We start from the raw sequence: 16,914 nt of genomic DNA, 5'->3' as shown, positions 1-16,914 counted from the left end.
GTTCACCAGCTATATTTTCTCTCATTTTTATTAAATAGAAATGAGCTTGAACATTGTGGGAGACTCCACCTGCATTCAGGACTACTAAACAAAATGCTGAGATGTGCTCCCACAGGAAAGTTGTCTGTGTAACCCACACTGTGGAACTTTTTTCAAGCTACCAGAGTTACTGCTTATAGATTAGATAAGGAATACCAGCATGAAGTTTAATGGCAACAGATAGGGGAATGATGGTGAGATATCAGGTGACAGCATTTTCTATCTTTCTTGTACACGATGCTAAGAATCCCAGTGTATTAATCTTCAATCTCCAACTGACATCTTCAAGCTAAAGCTTAGAACTTTCTCACTGGAAGGAGAGTGTTACTAACAAGAGTTAGTAACAAGTTGCTTGGTCAAAAATTATAATGCAAGACCTACATTATAGAAAATCAGAGAAAAGAAAATGGATGCTATTTAGTAATACACTTTAGTTTTGAAATATTCAATTCCAAGTTTATATTTATTTCAGCAACTAAAAAGATCATATTCATGACCTGCAAAAGTTCTCTGCTTCTGAAGTGGAGAAATAGCAGAAAGGAATGTGCCTGACAAATTTGGGAAAAAAAACCAAACCATAAAGACTGTATATAAGAGAGAAAGTAGCTTTAGAGGGATCTATTATTCTACTTTCAGAAACTAACAACTTGACTATTTCTTTGCTACCCTAAAAGCAGTACTGGAAATGTTTTTCTCATATATAAAAAGACTCACGCGACACAAGCCAAGTAAATATTGATTTTACTATAGATGAGCTAGGAGTAGAAGTTAAAACATTCTGTGCAGACCACTGAAATTATGAATTGCTTTAAAAATATGTCGCATTACAAGGTATTAAACCAGCTAAGAACCTTTTAAAATAATCTGAAGCTTAAAATGATTGAGCTGTACAATTTTAGCAGGGGAAAAGTATAGCTGAGAAGCAACACTAAAAGGCCAGACTTCAGCAGCTCAGGAAGCCAAGCAGGATGCTCTCTTTCAACCCAAAGCAGGCAGTCCTGAAGCCTTGATGCTGGGGGACAGCTCAGGGGCAACCCTGGAAAAGCACTGGGCTGGAACCAGTCACCAACACAAAAGGGGATCGGTAGAGACAACATCTCTTTAAGAAGTTAGCCTCACAGCTAGAAAACTCTATGCACTCCTTCTAGCCAGTTTACCAGAACAATGACAAATACATGATCTTTGACATGGTCGTGGTTCTACTACCTGCCCAGCTCTACTCACATCCCAGGCATATAACTGAATGTTGCACCTGTATACTGTAAGTTGGTATATCCCAGGTCCTGATTTCAAGTTAATAGATCCAGAACAGTTAAGCCTGAGCAATATTTTATCTCAATAAAGAGGAGATATTTCATAACTGCAGTACAAAACGTACACTGTAGTCAAATGTAGCAAGACAGATACAACCATCCTGCTTCCATCTGCATATGCGATACTAAATGATCTTTTATCTGTCAAATATTACCAAGGGCTGTCAGTGCACACCGTTGCGTGCCAGGTTTGATTGGGGCAGACACAAGGGGAAAGCTGTTGACTGCCATCCTGCACAGCAGAGAACTCAGACAGCACACTCCCTAATTTCTACAGTGAACCCTTGAACCGTTTTTGCTGCTTTTCTGAACACTTAGAAATTCATCTCAGTATATAACAAGTGTCAGAGTAAATGCACCTCCTTGCCCCACAGCACAAGCCCATTTTTTTTTTTTGCTCGCTGGAAGGATCAGCCAGGGAATTATTGCAATTTGCTTTCTCAGCCTCTTGCTTAGTGAAGATTAGGGCGCACTCCACCCAGACGCCACACAAATGAGGTCACATAGCAGACCACGCTGCTGCCAATTCCTGCCCTATTCATCAGGGATGGGGGCAGGAAGCATATGGAGCTCTCAAGTTAAGGGTCACACCATTGCAGTGAAAACATAAAAGTGGACCAGCGGCAGATTATTCACCGGTCGATGGAACATGGTTTCTCCGTATGGCAGAAATGAGTCACAGGCACCACTCTGTCCAACACAATGCAGAGGGGCACAGACTGCATCCAGAAACAAAACACTCCCCTACAGTTTACAAAAAGGACTGTAATACAAGACAATAGAAAACTTTCCAGTTTTTCAGTATGTGTGTGCATTTAATAGTTTAATTTACATAAGAAGAGGGTTTTTTAAGTCTTTCAGATCATGAAAATCAGTTCAGGTGAAGACCCAAAAGGCAACTATATAATATGATGACATTACTATGTAACCTGTTTTTATCCACAACTACGCTGTATTTCAGAACACATCCTTCATCACATGCCACCAAAAAGGACATATACCATTTTCAGGTGTTTAAAAGCCAGAGCTGTTTAAAATCAAACAGATTTGAGGTCCAGCATGGCTCTACTAAGCAACTAACTAACTCAGAGGCTATAGTAATATGAATACCATAAGTATTATTTTGACTGTTGAAACCACTTGTATGTTCTCATAAATAACTTCAAGCTGCTATCAGTGCATATATCTTTTGGGAACACAGATTAATTCCTTCCCACCTGAAAGGAAGCTTTCCATTTCTAGGCTAGTGCTCCTGGGATTTCCATAGGGAGACTTGGAGCAAGAAGGAAGACATAAATGGTAACAAACTAAATGCAGAGATTTGAAAGATATGCTCTCAAACTATCCACCTGCAAAATGTCTCAGTCATGTCATTGCCAATACTGTCTACTGCAATTAAAAAAATAAGACTCATTTCATCACTGGGGTAGTGGCCACATAATTAGTTCACACAATAAAATGTAAACTGATCTCTTGCTTCTGTTGACAACTGTGTGAATAAAATAACAAAACAATATCTAGTGGCATAATGCTAAGATGCTTTATTGGCTTCAGGAGTTGACATTTTATGGAAACAGTGCCACAAGGCAATCTCTTTCAGAAGGCTTCACAGAACTGGCATCTTTTTCTGCCTCCATAATATAGGTTAAGTAGCCTCCCTGCAAATGACAGGGTAACATCCATCTGAGGTAATTGAGGTTAAAAAATTATTTAAGAAAACAATCACATCAAATACTGCTACAAAAGTGGAGTATGTATATATAAATAAAAAATAGCCCAATCATTTCCTTGTAACAGTTTTAGAATTTTTCCTGGAAGAATATAAATTATCTCCCATGACACAGAACAGTAATGAAGAAAGCCCATTTGTTTGAACAGGTGAAGATATTAGAAGATCCCTTCTTTTTTCCCCTCCCAGACAAAGAGCAAGCTTTGGTTCCAGTTAGGCTTCAGCAGTCTACCAGTGCCACCACACTCCCAGCACCTATCACCAACTTGAGAGCTTAAGAGGTTATTAAGAGAGATTAGACGTTTATAAAGGACATCCTATTATATGAGCTAAATTATTTAGTATGTTTTAGGCCATAAACCAATCTCTGACTAAACATGTTCACATCTTTTAGGCTTCTGAGGACAGAAGAGAGTCTTATCCATTTTGGTTTCACCTAAACTAATTCATTTACATTCAAAGCCTTTATCAGATGAGCTTCAACCCCCCTTCCTCCAGTCCCTTCAATTCTCACAGCAAGCAGACAAACAAAGCTGCACCTCTCCTGACACTGCAATATTTACAGGGCAGTAATCACCCTTAAAATTTTCTAGCCAGAGCTGCACACAAGGTGCTTCCTAAACTTCTCAAAACTCTCCCTGTTATTTATATTCTGGATTTCTGTGAGAAGCAAAGGACATGAAAAAACAATTACAAAAACATCCCCTCCCAACTTCTCCACCCATTTTTTCCCTGCTTGAGTATTTCCAGTACTGGCTATAACATCAGTCCCAAGTTTATGCTCTTCTAAAAATAACAATAAAAGAAGAAAGGAAAAAAAAGCCAAGAAATATTCCTAAAAAACCCACAGCAATACACACAGAGCCAGAACAAACATTTTCCCCAAAAAACAGCTCAGGTGAAAAACCAAGCAGACTGATTTTATCCTGCTTCTAACCTTCCAAGAGTGATCAACTGCAGCTGTCTCACATTAGTGGATTGAATACATGCAGACTTTGAAGAACACCAGATCTCTCCATCTATAATTTACTGAGCTCTCCTGAGTCAGTCAAAAGCAACTCCACTCACATTACTGAGTTTTCTTGACATTTTTGTCAGTTTTAACAGAGTTGGGACTGAGCCACACAGGAAAAGTTTCTGCTCTCAACTAAACTGGCTTATATTCAAATCCAACGCATTGTTCTAGAAGCAAACATACATGAGATCAGAGTCCAAGCCCATCATTTCATTCTAAAGTTAGCCATGACACTGATACATAGTAGGAGGATTTTTGTTTCTCTTTCTAAAAACCCATATCTAGACTTCAGCTTTGTACCAAAAAACCTGCATCAAAAGTCAAAGAGACTAAATTCTCTATTATCAGCAGGTCTGCATCTGTGAAGTTCTGACACCAATTCACAAAATAAACAGCCCACATCTGTCACTTACTGAATCTAAACAGCATATTCATAGGTAGTAGGAATCCTCAAATTGTCTTTTCCTTGCCAGTCTATGTTATTTGGCCCTAGTCACAAAACAGCAGAAGAGACAACACATGAAATTTCAACTGGAACAGGTAAGCAAATATGACAGAAAGAAAAAGAAAGAGTAATATTCCCAATTTCTTCTCTTCCAAAGCACCCCTCCACAAAACATTCTTTCCAAATCACAGGAAATATTGTTCTCTTGAAATACCACCAAAATGGGGAGAAAAGCCTGTGAGGGATAAAGGAGCTGCTATAAGCATATACATTCAAAAGTCCCACAAGACATAGTAAGCAGAACTGTAAAGAATCAAAATAATTAAATACTGAAATCACTGTAACTTAACAAGTAGTTTAAGAAAATAGGCGGCATTAAGACTTTCAATCAGACAGAAGAGCAATAAAATTTATGCCACGTTATGCTTATGTTATAGGTGAAAGGGAAGCCATGACACAAGCATTACCAACAGGATCTTGTGGCTGCAGGTATGACACAGCCAGAGCTCACACAGTACTTAAAATGGAGCAGCGCCACAGAAAATAGTTTTCCCTGTTCAGTTTCCTGCCATGCCTTCCACAGTCTGTTAGTTAGCGCAAACTAACTTTAACAAAGCAGCTTGCATCACGTGTAGAAGATAAAAACAGACCCACATTGCTGGATCTCTTCATCTACCACAGCCTTCAGAACACAGGTAAGCACTCACCCAGCGGAGGGTAACGGGTCTGCCTGTCGGTATCCCGAGGTGCAGCAACCTTGTACTTTTTCCACACAACTTTCTTGGCTGTTTGAACACTCATGATCAAGCTCACTCTTTGAATAACAGGAAAGTGAAGATGCAGAGGAAGTACATGCTAGTACCCATTCAAGAACTGCATGCTGGGACTCAAAGGGGAGGGAAGCGCTGGTTTTCCTCAGAGGGCTCGACACATTCAGCCGCACAGTGACTGACAAAACCAGTCAGGAAACAAACCTTTTAAAAGGCTGCACGTAAACAAGTAATGGACTCCAAGATAATTGAGATTTGTTTTCTCTTTAAAAACATATTAATATGCTGCTTTGATAGGACACGCTAGCTTTCAGAGAACCAGAATATTAAATTCACCAGAAAGCAGGTGGCAATTTTTCCTTTTCTGTTCAAATTAATCTGTCTGGTCAAATACCAAACTCATTTTAAAAATCTTAAGTATTTTTAGCCTTTACTTTGCAACAAGTTTGCAGTATCACCGTAACACCTTTTCCACACATTTGACAGAGCGTGAAACCAGAACAACTGTTCTAACAACCTTTCAAAACAGCACAAGAGATTTTAAAAACAGGATTTCAGCATAAAAAGGAAGTTCTACAAATAAACCTCCAAGTCAAAAATTACAAATCCTGATTAGGCATGCCCTTTCCACTGTGCAGTAATTCCAAGTAGGACAGAGCAAAGAAAAGTAAAGCATAAGGTTAGTAATGCAAGGTTATGATAGCATCAGGGTTATTTTACAAGTAGGCCTTTAAACTGTGCTTACCACCAGCACAGAAAGCAAATCCAGCCTCTCTATCTTCAAAATACTGCTGCCAACTTTATAATCAAATTAAGCAGACTACAGATTCTGTAGTTACAAAAGACACAACTCCAGATTGAACACTTTAGGATATTGAACTGTACTAAATTCTGATAGTCACAACAAAGTAATACAAGAAGAGATTAACTGTAACACATAACTACAAGCCTATGACAAAAGAGAATTCTAAACAGCACAATTGGTTTCAAAAGCAAATAGATGCTGTTTGATTTACTTGTCTTATTGTACTATGCTATCAAATAACTGCTCTAAATACTGCTCTTATCTGTCCATTAATATTCAGTTGGAACAGTTTACTGTGTCACACGCAAGACACTATTTGGGGGAGGGGAGGAGGAGGAAACCAAGATCAGATTTTTCTTTAAATTTTTGTGGGCCAGGAATTGGTCTTACTTAGTTTTGTGGGTTGGAAGTTTTTTCCAATTTTAAGAATTCCTCAAAGTTGAAGGCTGAAAGACTTCACACAAAGGGAGTTTTGTTTCTGTGAATAAAGGCAACCATACATTCAGGGGGCTAAATTAGACGTTTGTATCCAAACATTTCTGTGAAGCACGCAAACAAGAGCAACATGTAATAAAAGAGCAACAAGGTAATAAAAGCTTTAAAGTTAGAACTTTTATTTTAGAAACAAACAAGGATGTATTTTGCCATAGTAAATACAAATATAAACCTAACTGTGCTAAGCACTTCACAAGCACAAAATAGAAAGACGCTGCCAACTTCACCAAACTATGCGAATTAGCAGACAGCCACGCATGTATGCCAGAAGTCTTAGTAACAGCAGCAGAGCTTCCTTTTTTGCTCAAAAAAGGAAAAAAAATAAGCTTTCCTTTTTGCTGAGACTAGTCTAAATTCCCTAAGAATGCTGTCCTGTTGACCCAATACCTCATCTCACCTAGGCCCCTGCCACTCCAAGGTAAGGCCCATCCACACTTGCCAAGACCAAAGAATAAGCACAAGTTTCAGGAGTCAGCTACTTTGTTACAATATTTTCCACTTCTCAAAAAAGAAAGGGTTAATCACCACTGATGTGTGTTTAACACACTGATGTGGGAGGGAACCACTGATGCACCAGAGCTTTCAGAGAACCTCAGCTCAAGCTCTGCCTTGCCATCAGCAGCTACAGCAGTACATTACAGAAACCGCTTTTAGCTAACAGCAAGTTTTACCTTGAAAATCCAGCATTTCAGTAAGAATACACACTGAGAATATTTATTAAGAGGGGTTTGTTGTTTGTTTTTTAAACATAGTGCATCTCTTGCCTAAATGAAAATATCATTTCACATCAGAACCCACCTGCAAAGAAGTTAGCTTTAGGATGGCATGAATATTATTTTAAGAAAAACTCTAAAAAGTGAAGCTATGGCCTCTGCCAAAATCTGAAGTACTGCATGTGAAATCCATGTGTTAATCACAAAAGCTGATAAGCAAAAGAGAAATATAAACTTCTGGGCAAAGTAATCTTTGAAGAAGGCAAAAGAAGATTTTTTTTTGCTTTTCTAAACAAATACAAGAGTTCAACATACTAGCATACTCTCTACCCATAAACCACTTCATTCATTAGAAGATGGTCTTATTCCTACTACTATTGACTTCAATAGGCCATTTATTTAGCAGTTCTCTGACTGGAGTACATGCTCTCTTCTATTCTCTCTAGTGTTGACAGCAGTAATCAAATTTTGTACATACCACTGGCCCTATTATAGTTCAACAGCAGCTGGCTGCCTGCCTAGTCTTCTTATCATGTATGATAAAAAAGACCAGCCAAATAGACCAGCTGAAACCACGGTTGGAAGACAGAAGTGAAGCCTAACTAGATGTCCAGTAAGTAGAAATCACATCTTTTTAAGCTTGCCCATGTATAACAAAGCATAAAGAACAAGGCTTCGCTCAAAACATGACAAGTCTGCTTTAACAGTTTTCAGAAGGGCTGGAGCTTAAGTGGCAATTCAGTCCTTGTTGAAGAGGAGATCTGAATGTCATACTTCATACATGAAACACTACCCCAGCTATAGCTCTGTCCACGCAGCAGGGAACAGAAAAGCACAGAAGCAGGGGGTGGAAAGGAAAAAAAAAGAGGGGAAAACGCCCAGATAACTGTACCCATTCATTTGAAGGTGAGCTCATAAATGCTCAAGATCACTTCTCTATCACAGCTCCAGCACCCATGAAGTCAGTACTGTGCTCAGAGCAAAATTAAAATTCACAGAGGCAAATAACAATGGGAGCAGAGGGCAACATCCTTTAATTATAAAAATTCCCTATATGCAAGACAATCTAGAATGAGATTGGTTTCCATTTCTTCTTTGCCTTCTGGGAGCCTTCCAAGAGTCAAGAATGCCTTGAATCTGAGAAGAGGAAACTGGCTTCTTTTTCACACCCTGCCTCCTTCCAGCTTTGTGCCAAGAAGGCCCTGGTTAACCATGCTCTGAACTTCCACTCTTCCTGATAAGTCATTAGAGAAAGGCTGGTTTTTACAGCAGAGGAAAAAACAAACCTAAGGACATCTTATGGGAGCAGAATAAGGAGGTATGGAGTCTCTCCTTTGCCTTCTTTCTCCATCACACACAAGCCAAGAGCCTTCTCCTTCCTAGATGAGGAGCACATTCTTTAGCAGGGTTCCTGTGCTACCTGTTTAGTCCTACACTTTATAATACTGCTATAATGAGCATCTTGTTAAGCATTTCTCATGCTGTGGGACATTAACACTCCATAATTTTGTTCAGGATGTTTTAATTCGCCACAACAACATGACAGGACTTTTTTTTGCTGGCTAGACAAACATGTTTTGAATTACTAGACCACACAATACTTGTTTGAGCAAGCAAACAAGAAAGCTTCAAGGCAATGCTAAGGAGAAGGATGGTGAAAAGGCAGCAGGAACTTGAACATAAAGTAATGTTTCAAGTGCCTGCTCCATTTTTATGGAAACTGATTACGAGCTTAATCTCTACTTCCAGGAAACCCACAGCACCAGCAACTTCAGATGGATAACAAGGAGTTTTTAGCATTTCTATTGAAACCTCCTTTCACACAGCAGGTTCATGTCAACATAAAGTTTTCTCCTGAAAACGGAATTAGTGTCCTGGTTAGAACAGCTGGGACCGATTCATCGCTGAATGGGTGTAGCCCAAACTGTGTATTCTATAGCCCTCCATGCCATTTCCCAGAAACTGTTGTCAGTAGAGGCCTGCGAGGGGGGGGGGGGGGGGGAATGTTCCTGAGCACCCTCATATCCTTTTATGGAATGAGCACCCTCATACCCTTTTATGGAATTCCCCGCTCTGAGGGGAGGACTGAACATTCCCACCTGAACTGGAGAGTATATAAACCTGGAGTTTCGGAACCTTGGGGACCACTCGTGGGATCCAGAGGAGGACCGCAGCTCATCGCTCTCAACCTGCAGCTCTTCACCACCCTTGGCCGGACTACAATTACCACTTTTGGTTGGACTGCAGCAGCTCTCCCACCAGCAGGTTTTTTTCCCCTCTCCCTTTGTTTTGGACTCAAGGGGGGGCCCAGGTAGCACCGCTTCGTTTGTGCCCCGGGGTGCTGGGTTGTACATTTGGGTTTTGTGGGTTATTGCCTGTTGCTTGTCTGTGTGGTCGTACTTATTGTATTATTTTATTAAATTGTTATTCTGACTTGTAATCTCTCTTTGAGTTGGCTTGGTTTCCTCTGCTGGTTAACTTTCAAACCAGCACAATTAGCAACATAGTAAATGCCCTCGCTAATGTGGAAGAGGAACAGAGTTTTGAGTATGGCAGCTATTGGAGCACTGCAGTACAGATAACATAGATATTCTCCCAGTGCTCACGCAGGTAGCTCCAATACAAACCCTTCCAGCATGCAGCACCTCAGCCATGCTGTACTTGACACATGGTTCTTGTAAAACAGTGTGTCTGTGGCTGCCACAAATAACCAACTCATCTTGCAAAAGAAACATTAGTAGCAACTTTAGATAAATTGTAATATCTTTCAAGAATCACCATAATTTTAGTCACTCTATTTAAAGTTCCTCTTAGAGCTTCCCTTTTCCTCTTGTACAGATATAAGGGAATATTTTGAACTTAAATACTGAGAAAATCTGTGGAGCACATCAGTCTTCCAAAAGCATTGTTTACATTATAATCATACCCATGAAACCCAACCACAACACAACCAGTAACTGCTTTTCACAAAACATCCTGAGCCACCTGTTTCCAGCAGCCTGAAAGAGTGACAGCAGGTCCACAGGAGAAGTAGGAGCCTTGTGTATTTTGCTTCTCATTTAAAATGCTGAGCACACCTTCCAAAACAAGGTTGCTTGCCTATTCATGGGCAACTTTATAAAACAAATCCCAATCAATCCGTGACAGATGCACAGCTCAACACTTGTGTGTTTGTATGCTGGGGTATAATGTGTATTTCAGCAGGAGCCCTGGCATTGAGCCCTGAGTGACAGTGCTGAAACCCAAGCACAAGAGAGGGACCATCCCTTGAGCTGCTCCAGCTCCTCCAACCAGCAATCCTGGTGGTTTACAGTTCTCAAAACCACTGGTCCTGCTGCAACAGGACAGACTGAGAAGCCTGGGTTCAACCCGGCAGCCAGGCAGTTGTTAAGAGCCACTGGTGAGCAACTACACCCAGGACAAAGCACTGTCCTCAACACACTCCACAGCATCAGGAATTGCTGCAGAAAAAGGCACTGCCTTTAAAAAACATTTCATTCTTTTGCCCTTCACATGCCAGAACAGAATCCAAAGCTTTGGAAGCAATGGTTTTGGCAAGCGTATAAATAAAATAATTTACTTGTAATCTTTCCTGTCACTCATTTTGTAAATGTCTGTTTGTACCTCCAAGAACAAATATTTCAAAGCTTCCTTCTAAATCACACGGGGATTTTTTTTCCTTAGAAAGTATATTCTGACACACTCTTTTCAAACTCTCCCAGCTTTCCCCATGCAGACCACACAACGTTGTGCACTGGCATTTGCCACAAGATGGGCAGAGGGGAAGGACAGCATGTAAGGAAGCTGGGAGAGCAGCTCTGGAGCAAGCACATGTCCCTTCACTTGCCAAAGCTTTCAGGCCTTCATTGAGGACACCTCTACCAGCAAAGGTTGCAACCACAACCCTCATCCTGAAAGCTAAAACCCTTATTTCCTATCACAGGAGGAGGAGGGGAGATAATCACAGTTAAATATATTACAGGTGCATTTCAAGAGTGGCACAGCCTGAGAGATGACTGCATTCATAGTTAGCAGGGTGCCACCAACAACTGCACCTCCAAACATCTAGAAGTCTGCTTTTCTTCTTTTAATGCCCTGTAACAATGCATGGGTGACCAGATAGCACCCTCTAAGAAATTAACTCTCCAGCTGTACCATTTAGAGCACAGTATTTATTTGCATACTGACACTGAGCTGTCACAAGTATACACATTACTAATCTTTTTATAAGTAGCATTCAATTTCTTCCACCCAGACAGTCTACTTCCCATTTGCAACAATGTATTTTATTCATTCTTTTACACAACAAAAAGCCACAAAGGACAAAGAGTATGCGCAGAGCTGCTCCGCCTTCTACAAAGAACTTCTTACTGAAGTTCTTTGGACTTTCCAGTTACCATGCTGGGGATGGGGAGTTTTGCTTTTGCTCACCTCAAAGAGGGATCTGCAGAAAGCCTGCGTTAGGAGCCCCAAGTCTCCCCACTCCTTCCCTGAACAGCCAGAGTACTGGAGAGAGCTCCCTAAACTAAACAGGCTGTCTTTTCCTACTTCAGAAAGCTAAAAAAAAAAAAAAAAAAAAAAAAAATATCAGTAAGAAACTATCAAGGCACCCTAAAACTAAGAAAAAACAAAGTCTGTTCCCTATGGTTATGTCACTGATTGTAGGCAGCTCAGGAACAGCCTTCCTATAAGCAGTTTCTTGTCCATTAGGAAATTTTGAGAAATACATACAAGAAGTTTGACTTCTTTGTGTTGACTGGAGTCAAGTCTATTAAGAATAAATACAGCAATTATTGTGAGAGGACAATTACACAGACAACACAAATGCATCCCCATCTAAACTCCCCACTCCTCAGAGGACAAACCTGTCTCCTACCAAGGACCCAAGACAAGCATCCCTCTTTCCAAAATAGGTGCTCTCATCAGAGTCAAAAAAAAAAAAAAATCAAAAACCAACCAAAACCAATCACACATCAACCCAAACTACATCTACTCAGCTCAGTACAAGAAAGCTGCACTGGGTATTCAGGACTCAGCACAGCAACACAGCACACAGCTCGGGTGCATACACCCAGCCCATTGTCCTGGAGCAGCCCCATGGCCCCTGGGGACTACATACTGCCCAGTTTGATGAGGGCAGGCATAGCACTGTTCCTTTTGCATGATGCCAGAACAGTAACTTACAATTTTCTGAACTACAGAAACCCATTTTAAAATTGCCAACACTGCTGCCACTGTATGAGCTTTTATTTTCATGGAAGACCTATTTACCAAAATAAATTTAAAAAAAAAAAATCACACAAAACATACTCCAGTTCAATCCTCTTTAAAGCCTCCATTTAACTGCAGACTACTACACCACTTGTTAATTTGTCCCAACATTGAAATTTGCACTCACTGCTAAAAGCTTACACAGCATTCACAACCTTTAGCCACTGGTCTACTTTTAATAGCTACAAATTGCAAATCATTGAGTTACTAGTATTATCAAGACTGTAACAAGGCCAGAGAATATATTTCAGTAGATAGTCCAACATTCAGATGGTTTGGCAAGTATAACACTTCAAAGTATTAAAAAAAAAAAAGTCATTACATCACATTGTACATCATTAAAACTATTGTTGAAACTAATAGCCTTCTTTTTCCCCTTCCTCACCAATTAGCACAGCAAGAAAAAGAATGAGGTAAAACCACGTTCTTTGTTAATATTTAAATATTGAACCTACTGGAACCTGCAAAATAGCTGATTAATAAACTACTCTGAGGCTGAGGTCAGTTTACAGAGGACCATCATGCAGCAGCTATGGCAACACAGAACTACCACGCTGCACTGCCAACCAGCAATGGGAAACATAAGAATAAAGAGCAAAGCAACAAACAGCATCAACCTGCTTCCTTATGGGCACAGAAGCAGAATTAAAGCTCTCAGAGGGAGGACTCTTCAGTTTAGCACGGCATTTCTGTGTATCAAGGGACTGGGGAAGGAAAAGACTGTGTAAAAGAGACAAAGCACATGGCACAACAGAACCGTTACCTAAAGAAAGAAAAGACCCATCACCATTAGTGGAGATGTGGTAGAAAGAGGACCAGGCAGTGGTAAGCAGCTGAGGGGTGGTAGCTGATTCAGTTTTGCAAGTCAGCAAAAGGTTGCATGTTTACACCCTCACTTGTTTTCAAGAAATTTTCAGCAAGCTTTCTGTGTATACTTTGCAGGCTTCTACCAGGTCACATGGAAAACACTGGGCTCAGTCATTTAAGCTCGTGTGCAGAGGAGTAATTACCAAAGCTCCACTGGACAGAAGGATTGCATTCTTTTATTCTTCAAATGCCACCACCCACTCAGATATGATATTAAAACTCTCAGAAACCTTGTAAGCAAACCCAGCAAACACTGTGCAGACGTTAGCCTGCAATCACATAGTACCCATCTCAAACTCCATCTGTACCTCTCAGAGTGCTGTGGTAGAACAACCAACTCCGCTACTGCTGCCTCCACCAGAATGGCTTTTGTCACCAATGTAACCAAGAGCTTGCTGGATTTAAAGCTTAAATCATGTGAAGGCTGAGATAGAGGTCACAGGTACAGTATGTTCCAGAAAATTTTTCTGTGCAAAGCTGACTGGTAAATCACACACAGTCCCAAGCCAGAAAAAAGAAGCCCCAGAACACAACTCCTGTTTCACAATTACTGTGATGCAACACGTGCAGCACAGTATTCCCACATAAATATTTAATGTCAACAGTATGAGCTGATTTTAAAGTAATTTGAGGATTAAAAACAGATGTATACACTGTACTAATAACATTATTGGTCACCTTACTGAAGCATCACGCTTTACACTTAAGTATGAGCAAGCACACAGTCTCGTCCATGGTCTGAACAGCAGCTTTTCTGCTATTTGTTCCACATCCCTATTTTGTACTACTGGTTATAAAGCTATCTGATATTTACTGCAACAGTCTTACAACAGGCTCAATAAAATTTCACATTACTTTCACAAACACACTTAAAAGCTGAAGCCTTTAATAATTTGCTTTTTTCCCCTCTGAATGTGTCCTTCCCTCCTCTGTTAAAATAAACAATCACTGCTTTCATGTATTTCAAAAATATGTATATCATGACTACACTTACAATGAGTACATGAGTATATAATGTAAGTATCTTAGAAAACAAGTGAATATATTGAGATTGAGACACCATGCACCATCCTGTGTGTTTGGGACCTTGACTCCATTCAGCAGATGAGCTTTTATAAACCCAGTCTCCCTAGCACACAAAGCAAAGTGCTCCAAATGGCACAACATGTTTACCAGTTTGTTCCTTACTTTGTCTTGTCTTTCCTACTACACTACTTGCTTTTGTTGCTGTTACCAAGCACTGAAGAGGTTGTCTCACATGGCTATTTTCCTACTTACTTAACTTCTCCTTCTCGAGCAGCAACAAGGTGCTACTGAAAAGCGTACCTTGTTCCTCTCTGCAGGCCTGCCAAGACACCCAGGCAAGAGTCACTTCAACTTCACAAAGCTAATACTGAGGCAAGTTGCATTAGACTTGTCTATAGGTGTACTTTAAAAGGTCTTTATAGTTTGGTAAAACTCCAATATAAATAAGGGAGAAGATGAACAACAAAATACAAACAGCTCATATGGCGGTTGCAATTCACTCAAGCATAAGCATGCAGTCCTCTGGGCTCTTTGTTATTCTGCCTTCAGCTTGCCCTGGATTTGAGCAGTTCTCTATAATACCTATATTCAGCCAAACATCATACTGCCTTCATTACCAATAATTTAATATCTAACTGTAGTATTCCCACAGTTACACTGTCATATAAGCTTTTCTATTATTTGTGCACAGTTTCCTCACTCTAACTGGACTGGTTTGAGGCAGTTTCATCAATAAAGCATTATAAAACTCCACTGCTGCTTTATTTTGGTTTGGGGTTTTTTTCCACTTTGTAGCATGACCATAAAATTAATTCTACTTGTTTTCTCTAATCTGCTTGGAGATGCTTTTGTTTGATTGATTTTAAAATCACTCCCTATAACAAAGTTTGTATTAAAAAAAAATCACTTTCTAATCACACAAGTACTTCAGGTAAGCCACAGAAAAAGACAAACCCCTATTATGTATTATCTCCATAAACATGTTACAAAAAAGGTTATTCCCACAATAAAGACCTTTACAGCTTAGACTGTGTGATAAGCAAGGCAGCTGAGGAGAAAGGTGGCAAGATTCAGAAACAGAACTTCATACAGATGAAATTAAAATGTTTGTGATGCTGCTTAAAAATGTAACCTACTACTATCTACCTTTGAGAATACTTGTGCTACTAAGTGCATGCGAGACTCTGGGTCACTGAAAAGTAGCTCTAACGTAGATGCAGCCAAATGACCGAACAGTCAAGAAGCTACATTATCCAGTGGTTTTTAGAAATCTACCTTTGCACCCAAATAATTGCCCCCAGTCTTGCTGTTTTCCACCACCTATCTTCCTCCTCACTAGTCTCCAAATACTCAATTATTCCTCCTGCATACGATAAGACCCTCACTACCATTAAGAAATAAGATAATCAGCTCTCAAAGCAAATCACAAGACAGTTCTTCAGTCTTCTCACTCCCACGTGATCATCAGATGCTGTCACACTAAATCTTGTACCTTCCATTCCACCATAATTACCTTCATCTTCCTTGCCTTGTTCTACCCCTGAGCCATACAGCTGTTCATCATTTCTTTGACCCTCTGTCAGGAGGGTCAAAATCAGTGAGGCAGACCAGTTGATTGCATTCCAGTACAATCCCAGTGAAGCAATCATAAATCCCTACCAATACTGTAAATAAATCATGCGTGTCCCCTGTTCCATCTCTTGCATGTAAGATCAGGCAACTAAGATGGAGAAGCAGCAGAGAAGACATGTCTGGGGTCCAGACCAGGTGCAACCACTGAACTTCTCCCACTGGCACAACAAAAAGAGGAACAAGTAAGATGCTTTATGTCCCCATAAACATGTTTCAGCTTCTAGCTAGACCATGACTCATACTACCCCCAGTGCCAGATTTCTGGCTGAGCCCAGCTCAGACAGAACTTTGCTACCTCCATCTGACAAACAAGCCTGAAAAAGCACCTAGGACCTGCTCCAGTCCTCGCTGCCTCCCCCAAGAATTGGGAGGAATTGCTCCAACACATTTCAAAGTCTGTATTTCAGTTAATTGGTAGAGAAGTAGAACATTACAAGGATTCTTGTTCAGCTCTAGACAACAGTGGTGACTACTGCAAGAACAGCTAGAGCTCCTCTCAGTCACTATTATGACCATCCACTCAGTCTCCCACGCACTCAACAGCCAGTTCTGCCCAAAAACACCAAAAGCACTCCTAATGATATAGTTGGTTTGCCATTTCTTCCACTGCTTCAGAAAACCAGTCTCACCAGCCTACTTCCAAACAGGAAGTCTGCTCGGAAGCCATGCTACAGCAACAGTGATGACAGGAGGGAATTTTTCATGTCTCATTTCTGAGCCACAGCATCCCACCAAAACAAATTCTACAGCCCACCCGTCCCTCAAAACCCAAGAATGAGCCACAGACACCGTGA

The 16,914-nt window shown here is 40.4% G+C and overlaps 1 protein-coding gene across 4 annotated transcripts in view; it reads right to left on the bottom strand.

The window, feature by feature from the left end:
* Nucleotides 1-16,914, bottom strand: part of UTRN (utrophin) — a 364,804-nt gene that overhangs the window by 325,528 nt on the left and 22,362 nt on the right. For 3 of the 4 annotated variants that reach the window (XM_032682360.1, XM_032682363.1, XM_032682361.1), the window contains exon 1: nucleotides 5,249-5,361. The exons of the other annotated variant lie outside the window; for it this stretch is intronic. In XM_032682360.1, the coding sequence (XP_032538251.1) occupies nucleotides 5,249-5,342 (94 nt within the window). In that variant the 5' untranslated portion in view covers nucleotides 5,343-5,361. Of the gene's footprint in view, nucleotides 1-5,248; nucleotides 5,362-16,914 lie in introns of those variants that run through there. 4 annotated transcript variants of the gene reach the window in all.

This window comes from Chiroxiphia lanceolata, chromosome 3 (assembly GCF_009829145.1).
Source record: "Chiroxiphia lanceolata isolate bChiLan1 chromosome 3, bChiLan1.pri, whole genome shotgun sequence".
Lineage (NCBI taxonomy): Eukaryota > Metazoa > Chordata > Aves > Passeriformes > Pipridae > Chiroxiphia > Chiroxiphia lanceolata.
Note: the sequence above shows the minus strand (reverse complement) of the source record. Positions and strands in the feature narration are given on the sequence as shown.